This window comes from Varroa jacobsoni, unplaced genomic scaffold, assembly GCF_002532875.2.
Source record: "Varroa jacobsoni isolate VJ856 unplaced genomic scaffold, vjacob_1.0 scaffold_39, whole genome shotgun sequence".
Classification (NCBI taxonomy): Eukaryota; Metazoa; Arthropoda; class Arachnida; order Mesostigmata; family Varroidae; genus Varroa; species Varroa jacobsoni.
In genome coordinates this window covers 372,410-386,875 of record NW_019212941.1, presented here as the reverse complement: position 1 = coordinate 386,875, position 14,466 = coordinate 372,410, and the positions used below count along the sequence as shown (strand labels likewise).

General features: G+C 43.2%; 1 protein-coding gene across 3 annotated transcripts in view; it reads right to left on the bottom strand.

The window, feature by feature from the left end:
• raskol (Ras GTPase-activating protein raskol) overlaps positions 1 to 14,466 on the bottom strand; it is a 166,989-nt gene that overhangs the window by 8,387 nt on the left and 144,136 nt on the right. For all 3 annotated transcript variants that reach the window (XM_022832612.2, XM_022832644.2, XM_022832654.2), the window contains one exon: positions 2,026 to 2,430. In XM_022832612.2, the coding sequence (XP_022688347.1) occupies positions 2,026 to 2,430 (405 nt within the window). The remainder of the gene's footprint in view (positions 1 to 2,025; positions 2,431 to 14,466) is intronic.

Genomic DNA, 14,466 nt, shown 5'->3' with positions numbered 1-14,466 from the left:
CTAAACGGTTGGAAAAATATCGTCGACGTGAGCTCGTTTGTGTAACAAGGCCAATGTACCACGTTGCAGGAACTGCAGTACCGTTAACTAACATTAGGTCAACAACTTGAGACTCGTTCAGATCACACACCACCTCAACTTGCCCTACTGCCATACTGAAACACATAGGCGGCCAAACAGAGTCGTCCCGAGTTGCTAAGCAAAAAGCAGAAATAATTGCAAAGTACAGATCCGTACGCTATCATACGACACAGATGTAGTCATAATAACTACCCTGAAAGACCAAGCTGTTGCCGCTTCGAAGCCAAAAAGGAACGAGCCAAAGAGGAACGAAACCATTGTTACAAAAGCCGGGTAATCGATTGCATCTTTGAGACACCGACACCGCGCCAGCATTAACTAGGTTACTCCAGTTATCCACTTGGATTTTCCTGTGACCCTTAATCTCCGGGAAGTCTTGTTTTCGTGTAGAACAATGCCCTAATAGACCAAACATGTCCAGGTGGTTCTGGTGAGGATCACCTAGACGCTTGGATATCTGACTCATTCTTTCAAATCCTATCCCAAGTCAACATGATCCCGTAGCAGTGCGCCAGCGGACTAATAGTAATAATGCGAAATATTGTCGTCTGTTTCGATGCCAGCATGGAATCGGGTCCGAGACCATCTGCGAACGGCCAGCGAGGGGATGAGAGAATCGTTGACTCCTGTTATTCTATCGCCCGTTTTTGTAGGCAAATCGGTACATATGCATGTATATTTATCATAGGTAGATTTAATATCGGCGCTTGATATCGATCCAATGTGGGCATTGACAAAAATATCCATATCACAGAGCAGCAAACATTCGTTTTTCCTACTGACCATCACATCTATATAGTACTTGACGTCTTATATAGCTGAGCGCGCAATAAAAAGTACCAGTGAAAAGGTTACATTGAATAAATCTGTTTCAATGTAGTACTTTAATGCCAAGTAGCTGCAGGTCCCCGCTTGAAAAAAAGTCGCAGACTATAAATACCAATGGCCAAATTATTAATCACAGATATGAAAATATGGGCAGAATTGCACACTGATATTACTCATATAGATTCGCTGACGAGAGATTATATACGATAGGGCCGTCAAATTAGCCGGTATCATATATAATCTCTCGCAAATTACCATAGCGGGTCACAAATGCAAAATTTTATTGAACGAATAATAACGTTTCAATAGCGCGCAGACTCAATCGCTTTGATCTGGTCTGTTTATGTAATATAACATAATTTTGCCATCGCAAACCGCATATGTGACAAGTTATGACAGTGTCCTCTCGGCATGACGATCTGCATACGATGACAAGCGGTACATATTTCAGGTTGATATTAAAACAAACACCCACCCATCCACTCGTTTCTTCGGAACTCGACGTAAAAATACACGTAGCGTAAATGCCATTTGCACTTTCTATAGATACAGATTATGATGTGATCACCGCAGCAGATCCATGATCTTATATAGCGGGATACCGTTGATTAATCTGCGAGGTGTACCATAAGCAAGAACGAATGTGCATAGTTGACCATATTTTTACAGTAACGTGGACAACTCAAAAAGACGAAGGAAAACAAAAACCGATTTTATGCCTGAAAAATACATAATGTATCTCGCATTTACATTCAACGGCTTACAGTTACGTTGCGAAAAGACAGGCCAACCGAAAGCTAGGGTATCTATTTTTTATAATGCTCAAGCCTTTCGCATAATTGTTAGTCGGGAATAGAAAACTGATATTTGAATATATTACAACACATTTTCGCCCTTCTTCGCCAATTTTATTTATCTGAGTTAAATAGAAGATATATAGTATTTATAGAATTTTTCAATGCAATGACATCTGAATAAAATATTGCTGTGCCCTAATCCAAACCGTACATAATCCGTAGTTATATGAAGGAGAGAGACTTTGAACTAATCTCTATTGCGATGCCTAAGCCGCATGTTAACAATACGCCGTCAATAACGTGGCAGACAAATGCATACCTGCAAGAATATAGGCGACTGCCCAGCTCAAAGCAGTGCTTGTGGTGTTCTCCTTTGAGTAACGATGGGTCGACTGCGTGAACCACCGTTGTCATATGACCTAAGCCGGGAGCTTGCGATTGGACCCCGTGGCCACCATGAGTAGCGCTGCTATTGTGAAGTTGACTGTGCTGTTGCTGCTGAAGCAGCAGCTTCTGGTGGGCCAGTGGTGTCGGCGTATGATGATGTGACCCTGAGGTGGTGTGATGAAGACCTTTTGGAGTGTGCGCAAGGGTTGCCGACTGAGCCGGAGCCGATGGGTGAAGGCACAAATCGACGTTCGGTACCGGGGCAACACTGCCCTGAATCGAGGCCAATAATGATTCGTGTGAGCGCGAATTGCGTAAGACCCCTCCGTGCGCACCTCTGAAAAACAAAAAAGACAATAAAATGTTAGCATAAACGTGAACGAAAACATCTTCTGCACGTACAGACAATACTTCAGGGATTCAAATGATTTTCACCTTCAGTAATATTCTAAAGCTAGCAAAAATTGTCTACTCCTCATAACGAATGCTCGAATACTTCTAGGAAAAACTTGGAACCTGTTACCTCATTTAAAGGTTAGCACTAACGCGGGCATGTACTGGTAACACACGTTTACCCACCTATGATATTTTACTTCATGGAATGTTCTACGAAATCGTTATTTCACCGGTAAAACTGCGTACCATACCATCGCGTAATTCGTGTGACCAACAACGTTCCCATTTGCGTTCATCTAGCCTAGAACTACTACGCTCATAAACAGTTAGATGTATAGATCAACACGTACATATTATACAAATATGCAAAGTTTTTATTTCTTTGCTGTCCCTAGAATCCAATGAGATCTGTGCTAAATATTAGAACACGTCAGCAATAACGATCAACTTATATTCATCTCTGCATAACGCACCCAGTTCACGGCTGATACAGATCAGGAATTTTCATTTTAGAGCATATATACACATCATAGGAATTGATGTCAGCGGCAGCTGAAGCTAACGACAAATGTCTTATCTGCTTCAAATAAGTTTACTGCAAAATACTCCTCATAGACCATTCTGTCGAATAACGTTTGATGCTAGTTAGTACAACAAGTTATAAGTTAGCACTAAACGCTGCAAATGATTCATTCCTCGGACTACCTGCTCTCCCACAGATTGTTACCATTTCATATGCAGTCTGTACAACCGTCGTGAAGCTGTCAGTTGTTTCTACGCTGTCGTGGTTCCGTCTGCTTGAAGCGATGCCTTCACTGCCGCTTCTAGGGTGCCTTATATGATACCATAATATAGGTGCTTCTTCTCGTCATCGCGGTGTCTACCATAAAATCTCATTCGTCGTCCTTCTCATAATATCGTCATCTGACCCGTTTCGTTACGCCAACCAATCCCTTCCTTCAACCATCGCTGCTTGGTGTGGCTAACTTTGACGGGCCCTGGCTGGCTTTAGCGCTGATACCAACGAAGACCTGCGACGCGTGCCGTCATTCATCCACTACTTACTTCTGTTGTTTCTTTTAAGTTTGTACCCAACTACTGGACTGCTTGTATCGCTGCTACTTCTGCAATAACCACTTATTTCTTCTCTTATGGCCGCCACTGGCGCAGCCCGTAACTGCATTCGCTTTGTTGGTCGGTCGGTAAATCGCTTGGTTGCCATGTTACGTTACCATGACGTTATCGCGTTGTTGTGGTTGCTGTTGCAGCTATTGCTGTCGTGTTTGATGCTCTTAGCCCAGCACCACACCACCTGCCGTATTCCGGCTTCGGGTTCCGCTCGTCGTCATGACAGTGGGGCTGCTCACATGCGACGACATGAGCGGCACGGGGGAAAAGGGAGCAATGGCAACGATCATCATACCCAGCCAAAGCATAGGACCGAATGGGCGGATGACCGGGTCACCAAGCGGACGGCTTGTGCACATAGATACCAGCAAGCTTCACTACGCGATTGCGCTTGTTCCCGTCGACGACAGCAGCACGTAGAGTCGCTTATGGACTGGGGGGCGTTAAGACGGTGAACGACGCCCGCTACCCTCGCCGGCAAAATATGAAGTAGCTGTGCCTTTACGGTGCAAACGGAGCAACCTGCATAGTCGCTGGTAGCAATAGCAGAAATGCCAGTAGTATAGCTCGCTATACAGGCTAGTATCAGGCAGCCGCATAGCCAAACGTCGGCTTTTTGGATAGATGCTGCCAACGACGTTAGCGACAGGAGCATTCTCGCTGGAACACTGCCTCGCTGCTGCCGTTATTACTGTTTGCCGTAAATGCATACCAACATAGATTTTAAGCAGGCGAATACTTTGCTAAGCACGAGCTGCAAAGATAACTTCTGCTCCATAACTAGCAAAACATCTGCGCGGAGAAGCGATCAGGATTACCTTAGAGAGTTATAGTAGCGATGATGAGAATATCGGTAATAGAGTGAAGCAAACAGACAACAGCTTTGGAAGGCACCAACTAATACGCTGCTAGCCATCGCGCTGTTGCTAGACAGAAGGGCGGCAATAGACGTACGCGTGTATTGCGTATGTGCGGTCTCGTTGATGACTGCTGATATTTAATAACTGGCTGAGCAGCAGCAATCGTTAGAGTATGCCAAGTACTAGCCATTTTAACGGTCCCCTTCTCCCCACAGTCCTCGAATGCGGTTAACCAACAAGTTTGACCAGCCTCGACTCTAAATAAACCGAACGTCGGCCGAGGTCTTCTGGCATAGCTTAGGGTACACGTTATTCGGCTCAGTCGACGCTTTGCCCTGCGCTCTCTTTGAAACACATCTAGGGCAGACACAGATACGTATACTCGTATGGTTATTTTTGGAAAAATGAGCACCAACAAACCCTATAGGCTAAAATCAGACAACTAAGAATTATGTACGTGATATATATGACATCTATAATGAGCATCTCTATATGCAGTCGCGTTGCGCCATGCATCGTATGGGTCTGAAGCTGCTCCAAGCTATCACGAACGGAAATACTGACCAGTAGCTAAATGCAATACTTACTCTGTATAGTTACGACTGGTTCACAAAGGTAGCGTACTCGTATTCGTTTATTGCTTGTTTCATCGGGGTGTCTATCTGGGTTTGAGTGTGCGTGCGTATACTACTAGCTCCTTATTCTGTTATATTATACTGTCGCTGTGAACACTCCTCATCTTCTGAAGGAACTTCGAGCATAGATTTGTCCTAGTAGCTCTCATTTTCACAAAAAGCGCCAGATCTCGCACATCGTCGCTGTTTTCCGATTCACATAATACAGAAGTGCACATAAGCAACGCAACGTCGTTCTACGCAATGAGAAACCCCTTCGATATAGTATCTATTTGCATGCAGGAAGCGGGTTGTATCCATAAGTAAGAAACACATATTTGAAACTCATTCATATGCGTATGAACGGGAAATGCACATACACTGCTTGGTCAACGCTTAACGATAAAAACACGTTTCGTGCTCCCAATACAAGCGTGAATCAATATCAACGTCTCGCAGTGACGTGAGCTGACGATGTACTCGTTCAACTATAATAAAGCGCCGTCACAAATTCGATTTGACTCCACTTTAGGTTAAGGAGAGCGACCCGCTGGCGAATTTTAAAGAAGCACTGTGGAAATTTCAGAAATACTGTGTAGTTGTTAGCTTTAGATATAGCTGGGGTCGTTCGGGTAGTGACTCTCAGACAGAATGTGATCGGTTCAATGTTTGTGTGTCGCGCAAAAATGCACGCATACACACGAAGAGTTGTCTCCGTCGTCGACGGTCTGTCTCGTTTAGCACCTCACGCACAATGATCTCTCTCACCAGCTCAACGGTGCACTCCTGCGCTGTTTTTCGCCTAGCGTCGCCTACGAAGTTCTTCCCAGCATATGTTCGCTCAGCAACGCTGGAACAGCACGCACTTCGAGTAACCTTTCGACATTGTAATGCTGCTCGCAGTAACTGTAGTAAGAGTAAAATCGCAAATCGAGGCCCCAATAAGACAGACCCGGCTCAGCCAGATGGCAGTGATGGTCATCAATTGCTGCTGATGCTGTCGTTGGCGAAGTCGGTTAAAAAACGACGAAACTGGGACGGCGAGGCACGACGGTGCATCCCATAACTGCAGTTGTCAGCCTAGCTCGATGAGACGCATCGTTCCTAACAGCAACAGCGGCAGGACAGGTGCCAGCGTTAACGTCCATAGTAGAAAAATGCGAAGGAAGAGGAAAAAACATTGAGGAACAACACACGGTAGACGCATAAACAGCAGCGCAATACGGTGCCCACTGAACAATATTACGGTGAGTGGCAGCGGCACATCCGCTGCTGCTGCTGCTGCAACAACAACAGCAGTGGTGTGATCACTATGGTGGAGATGGTAACAGGTAAGTGGTCAGCGGTAAGCAGGAGTGAGCGATACCTGCCACCCTCACTATGCTTAACAAACAAAGTTTTTTCTTACTACAGCCAACTAACTGACGGATGAATGAACGAACGAACGAAACAACCGACTGCAATGCCTTTTTGGTAGTCGCCAGGTGTCGTATTCGTGGCTGCAGTCGTCTTCGTTGTTACTACCGCTGCCGTTCGAAAGGGAGTCGCTCCTCACTCCTGACGTTAGTTCGCTGGTCACTCAGTTTGCCCGTTTCGACCGCTATTGCACTACTATAGCGACTACTTCTAAACGACGTAGTCGACGTTCCTGCAACAGATTGTAATCGCCGTACAGCACTGTTCTTAGTCATACTATAGGAACACTGAACATCACCACCACTTGACCAGCACTTCTCCGATACTCAGCGGCGTCACCTGAACTACCATCAGCACAAGCACGACCAGTGCGTGGAGCAGCTATAGTAGCGTTTCGTCTTGTCGTTCGTTCCCAACACGAATTGCGATGCTCTGCAGATATAGACATACGGAACAGCTGCCGCGCACCACACGGATGATGTGGTGTAGTGCTGGAGCGCGGTATATCGTATAGTTGACGGCTGCCCTATGCTGTGGTAGTGGTGCTGTGATCGTCGTAGTCGGCGCCACCGTCAGCATACTCGCTGTATCTTATAAAGGACGGACCAGACAGGCAGCGATAGTGGCGGCGGCAGTAAGGGTCGACGCGTAGATGACGGGCGCAGTTTGTTCTTCGAATGATGATCGGGAGGGGCCCCGGAGAAATTCATCGGTCCCGAACATGTCAGTTTTCTATCGGCGACGCACGCCGCAATTTCTTCCAGGCAGAAGCAGCGGCAACAAGAAGCCAACACAACGAACAGGACATATAATCGGTTCGGGTCTGATCTGATCTGGGCAGGAACGACAACATGAAGCACCTCATTCTCATCTGGGCCAGCAACAGCGGCTGCGATGGCAATGGCAAAGTACCTCCACCGTTTGCTCCACAAACAAGCAAATTGTGCTGAGAAAGCGCCAGGCATTGCCTTGTTGTTGTTGTTGTCGAGGGCGCCCGCAGCACGAATAACGGTAAACGAAAGCCACCCATTAACTATTGTTAATACTACCATATCGAGATCAGATCACTGCAGAGGCACCGCGTTTGCTCCGGCAATTGGTGTCCCTTTTCAGTTACTGCGTTCGAGCACGCGCACCACCAAGAAGATTAGCCGCTAGAGGTAATCTTTAGGTAAAGCAACAGCGACAGCACCAATAACAACAGTAGAAGCAGCAAATGAATTGGAAACGGTAACGGACAGTACGAATGGCCGGAACAAAATAGCGTTGTCCGGCGCACGTGACACGTATTATGATATTGTAGCATATGTACACGTACCACAGCAGGCCAGCAGTGGCTATTGGGTCATATACGCACAAACATGACAAGGCTGGCAATGGCCGTATGGGGGATGCATGTTTATGGTACAACGGGCCAACGACTGATAAAGCAATAACAATAGGCATTAGTAGCAACTGCAAAGCACTAAAGAAGCAACAATACACACACACACATATATATATATATATACATATAGGACGCAGTAAAATTGTCGCAACAGGAGCGAAACGGTGTAGGACTGAAGGAAATATTCCGTACCGAATACTTAGCTCAGCCGTTACATTTAACATAGCACGTAAACGCGGCGTCAATAAGCAAATATCATGAAGCTTATTGGGTGATGAGGTTTGGCGACGGAAAAGCTTGAACGAAGAGGCCGCGCACGCAAGATTCTGTCAAACTCACTAGTAGACAATTAAAAATCAAGTTGCAGGTATTTCAACGAAATAGTATATTTGGTAGACGGCAGGCGGATATGAAAGATAATAATATCGTAATATATACGGTAACAGTATTGAAAAAATTGCCATCATATCATTGTAGATATTATTTGTTTACACTATACACTTCATATATAAACGAACAGAAGTATCCTCGAATTTGAATATAATTAACGCATTAACCGTGCACGAGGTCAGCATTGGAGAACTTTACCCTAAACAATATCGGAACGTTTTCCATTGATTCAAATATGTGATAGAAGTACCCGAATGTTCGCCTCATGTTTACTACAAAGCGCGTAAATCAAACGAATTACGAGATACGTGCCAACGTTATATTGTGTGATTACTGTATGGTACTTTTTTCACTCTATCAAATGTTGAGCTACGCTTCCAACGAACCCGCAGCCTCTACAGTTGTAAATGACGAACTCTGACGGCGCTTAGGCAGGCGTCACCATGGACCACTAACTTAATACTGACTAAATCGATCGTAGTTCATTAAAAATGGTGCGTAAGTGTTTAGCCAAGCAGTAAACTGTGGTTTATTCTGCTGCTCCCATGAAATAGGTCCGATACAACAACACGTATTATCCTGCAAGCGTCATAGAATGCTGCGGTGTTTAAAAGCTTCATAAATTGCTGTTTTTAATATCAAGTTTCTGCTAAAAGAATAAACGATATAAATGAAATTTGAACATGAAGTTGAAAACTTCAAGGGCGACGGGTCATCGTGTGCTGGCACACGTATCACACCTGCTTCCAATGGAAGCTTACCTCACTACCCACTCCAAGATTACTTTCACGTACTGTCTATTCAATACGTTTGCTATAGTAACGTACTGTAGCCGTCCACTTAGTGCCCCTGCTGGCAAGATGTGACTAATCACTTTATTTGTTTTATATCCCTCGGCCAGATTTTTCGATACGATGCTTTCAGCAGCGGTTGGCAATCATAGCGGTTACCGCACTGCTAGTTACTGCTGTTGTCGATGTTTGAACAGCCATTATATAGTTGCCGGCTGATACACCACGCATCTACATATCGTGGCCATCACTGATACAATTACGGATTGCCGGATGGTACCGACCGGTACTATTAGCTTACCAACTACATTATACTGTATTTATGCTGTTAACCGCTGAACGAGTTATTACGTTCCACCCTATTGAATCGTAATCGGAGCACGACGTCCACATTGTTGTGTGTATATATAGAGCCTCGTTTAATTCTAACTATGGTGACGCTGCTGCTGGCTAGTACATTCACTTCTAAGGAAAAACTTTATATACGCAGTGATAACGACAACAAACAGTAGAACTAGCAGTTCGACCTGTACGATCACATTCGTTTCATAACATTAAAAACATATATAATACATGGATTGATCGTGCTAATCCCACGTCAGCAACACAAAGCAATAATTCGGTACTATTGTCAATTGTTATTCTGTTTATATATGATACTGAAGTATTTTGCGCATAGCAGCCTCGACCGTCTCACATATTGTCTGCTACTACGTATTTGCCATATTCCATCCATACATATGAATAGATTATGCTGATATATACATAAACGTCTATCAACATACACCCTGCCCCCATACCCTGACCATCGCTAAAAATCGATTTAAACATAGAACTGATAGGATTTGTTTATTTAAATCACCTTTCGTTTCTCAGATGATGAAGAATATATTGCGTTTATTTTTACTACACATACTTCTGTGATATGCCATACCGATTGAAAATAATGAGCTAATAACTAGCAACAACGACATAATCATAGTACTCTAGTGTTTTCCATTTATTTAATATATGCCTGCGTGTATTTCGCGGCTTTGTTACGTAACGATAACAAATGGCAAAAAAGAAATGTAAAAAATTCAAGCATACGTTACAGTAGCGCAAAAAGTTCAGTAAAATCCGACCGTGACACGGTAGGGTACGCCTGACGAATTATACCGATACCTTTATTAGGAGACGGCGTGTCATCATTACATCAATTTTGACTGTAGCAAAAACTAGTTTCCGAAGCAACCTTTCTTGCGCTTTCCCATAAAACACCGAGCTCAGCTCCAACGAAGAACGAAAATAATCCCGGAGAAGGTGTCTCTGTTTCATGTGGGATTGTCGTAAACTCTTTTTGCAGCCTGCTGATTGAGCCGAATTAGAGACGGCCTAATCAATTTATTACGAGTTACATTGAGCCGTTCCGCTCTGCCTAAAGCTTCCGTGCACCGCCATGTTGCTGACACTTTGTACACGTACTTCGTCTAAAACATCGTTCTCCAGTATCGACAGCGAAACCAATCTGTTTGCTATCAATATTTATTCAGGACTTCCACGATGGATGAGATTGTCATCATTGACATACTCATTTGTGATGCTTAGACACCGATAAATACTGGTCTCATATAGTCAAGACTTTATGCAATGACGATCCATTAATGTTATGAGCAATTCAGCACTATAATATAAACGATGTCCCACCCCAAACGAGTGAACAGCCAGATGCGCTGGTTACCAATACCGTCGTCCTTATATTAAGAACCGGCACGACAGCAACATCTCACCCCTATGACACCCTCAATCTAGTCATAGTACAATAGCAGTCACAGATCCATTATTAATGGTGACGATTTTGCCCAAGCTAACGAATCAGTGTAACGCTAAGGTGAGACGGTGGTGTCAGTTGAGGAAAACAAAAAAATGCAACGAAGGCAACTATCAGCATAAGAGTATGTGAAAACCGTACGTCGAAAAAGAACGGAGGATGTTTGTCATCGTCACCCGTTATTGAATGGGCGCCCTATAAGAAGTAACTATACAGGGGCAATTGGGTGGGAGGGGGGTGTGGGGGGGGGTAAAATCGATTTGTTTCAATCATTTAATCGCTGCTCATCCAGCGAAGATAACTAGGCCCGTTTCCAGCATCTTATCACTGATTCACAGTAGTAATGTATCAAGCACGCTGCTGTTGTGGGTGTTCGTCTCTCTTCTTTGGACAAGGTTGTAAGCACTGTTTTCGCTTTTCTAGCTAAAACTAAGCCAGCAGTAAAGGAAATGCGTATTTTCAAGCTTGCTTGCGTATACACAAAATGCCGTGTTGCAGTGAATAGAGTAGTCGGTCAATCATCAAGCACTATAATCCGATATGCACTGTTCGACTATTGGTGGTCAACTCAACTTGTACGTTATCCTGCCACGTACGGTACAAACAAATAGAAGAACCAGTACAATGGCTCAAACGATAATTGTTAAGCACTTCGAATTATCAGCTTTCGATAACAGAAAATACTTCTAATGCTATGTTTATATACATACATGAATACTGAACTTGTCGAGGACGATACTTCTTTGGTACATAGTTATGGGAAGCTAGCTCGCGTTAAAGATATTATTTTTCACATGTTAAATGTAATGGTTGGTTCGGAGCCGACTCAATTGCACGACCCTGTCGAAGCCTAGTAAAACAATATTGAAACTACGGGATGATTGGACTTTCGGCAATAATAGTAACAATAGCCTTCGGCAATTACTTTTGGCCACGAACGGCAATTTCTCGTTGACGGGAACTAGCCGCGGTGGTCCCAACGGCGCCCAGCATCCGTCACTGGTTTTCGTTCTGGCTAAAACTTTCTAAGCACTCATGTTATGCGTAATAAAGATGGTAATAAGCCCACGTCTTAGCGTTGTTAGCCCACGACTTAGAACCTTTGGTAGGTGACCGCGTACGATAGAAGTGAATCGAGCGCACAAATCAATGTTGTTTGACCAATGACTGAACGAATCGGTCAACACCCATTTTGACAAAGGATTCTATCATCTATTTATAGAAGAATAGTCAAGCCTCGAGGCCATGAGATCTTCTTAAAAGTGGCCAAAATAGCAGAGAAGGAAACAGCGAGTCCCATGTGACAGAAGCAGATATGTGACCATTGAAGAACAGATTGGGCTTTTTACTAGCTGCAGCAGAAATATAGCCAGCAGAAAATGATTGGTAGATAGTGTTGGCAGCCATCCAGCGTCTCTTGTCATTGTTTAACCCTCTGAATCAGCTGTCAGAATATACAATAGAGTTTGTTTTGATATGTATTCAGTCTATCGCAGCATTTATTTATATTGTCCTAGAATTATAATGTAATAGTTCCCTTAGCACCGGCATAAAAAAATGCTGCCGAAGCTGAAATATATACATGCTAATTCAATAATTGTCAATTCCCAGTTAACAGGATTGTCAATCACGATGTTAGGAACTATTATAACGACAATGTATACGGTTATCACACAGATACTCGAGCTTATATGTAACTAATAATAGTTGTGAACCTCGCCGACGTTTAAATAGTATTACTGTATTTTTTCCTATTTCAATTCATTATTTTTTTAATGAAGATCGACGTTTCGACTGATTTCCCTGAAATCGATTCGAAGCGAGGGAGTGGACCTATCTTGAATAGCAATTTTGATAATTACTTGTCAAGTTGAACGATAAATTCGTTGCCCTTCTCGTTTGCCTACTCGTACCTGTTAGCCAGTCCCTTTGTTTCCATAAATGTCGAACCAACGCATTATTTTCGTAACATAGATCTATTTAGCAAATTTGTAGCCTGTTTATTTCTAATCAACTTCACAATGATGTCCTTTGTTTATACAAGCTTTTATGTAGGAGAACAACTGTATCAAGTTTTCTTCAAAACCTTCCGTAAATCGTATTTCACGTGTTTTTACGCCGACATTTAGCAGTCTTCGGGTAATTTCTACAACCTATGGCAATATAAAGAACGTATGCGTTTTAAATAGGCACTTCTTGTAGCTCACACTGGACCTACGCTGAAACAACAGACGTTCTGTGGATTTTGTATGATTTAATTTGTAGTTATAATTGCACCGTTTTAAAATTGAATATTCAATAATTACAAAGTTTAATGCAAGTACACGGCTACGTCTGTCAAATGTAATACAATTCGTATTTCGAAAAATTGCGGGCCAGTCGTCTGCAGCCTTCGTATACATACGACGAATAAAGGCAAATTATCACGACTAGAATTTTCGCCTTTCTATTGTAACCTCATGACCTTGATTCTTGTTGTTCGCGTGGCCATTGAACAACGACAACGATGGCAACAACATGTAGATTGACATCAACATTACTATTGCCTGTTGTCTTCCATCATCAGAACCCAACCAAACCAAAGACGCCTGAGATGATTTGCTATTCTGACAATCCTGCTGTCCATCTTATAATTGTTAGCCCGAAACTCTCGAAAAAAAAAAAAAGGATACAAGACAGGTGAATTCGGGACAAACCGGGCGTTTTATCGTTCTTCTTCCATAGTTCTTATATTACGTCCCGATTGTTTTTCCTATTGTAGGTTTTTATGATAGACCCTCCAGACGCTTTGCAGTCACTAAGTAACTAAATGTCTTCAACTGTATTTAGACCTATGACTTGGTTTCTACGTCGCTCTCAGAGCATCGACTACAGTCGAATAGCCCCTCAATGACAATCTCAAACACAGATAAACGAAATCCCTGTCTGAGTAGCGAACTACGAGATCAGAATTTTACGGAAAATCAGTGAACGAAATCTTCACACTATTGTATAGTTGAAGTCCATAGTTGACAACCGTTTTGCAACTCTTTTCTGCGTCTGTCGCGGCTTCACTGTTTCGTGATTTTAAAGTTTCAATTATATATTTTTTTAACATATTCCCGCTTATATAAGAGAGGTACATAACTATGTCATTGCATATTCGATATACACTCAACAGTCATGCATAGCCTCATCTACTTCGGTACAATAATTTAGATAATATTAAAACGACAATGAATCAATAACGGGGCACCTTCCAAGCTGCTTCCCCTGTCAGACGTTACTATGCAATTTGTTATTTTGGCGTCTATACAATATACGCAGGTTAGCTTAGTGGCAGTACCATGTGGTCAGATGCAATATACAGCCATCGGGTCTATGACATTTTCGCGCAATATTTTTACTGGTGGTATTGATCGTGTAGTCAACAAAGATGAACCGAAGGGGGGTGTCATTGGCGTACAACTGTAAAACTTCGTCCGCAAAAAGTTGAATGCAACTCAAACCGATTGCCGCTTTCCACTATTGCGTCACACTTTCCCATAGAAAAGCTAAATAAATTTTGACTGAATCTACGATTTCTTTTCACGTGCCAGCTT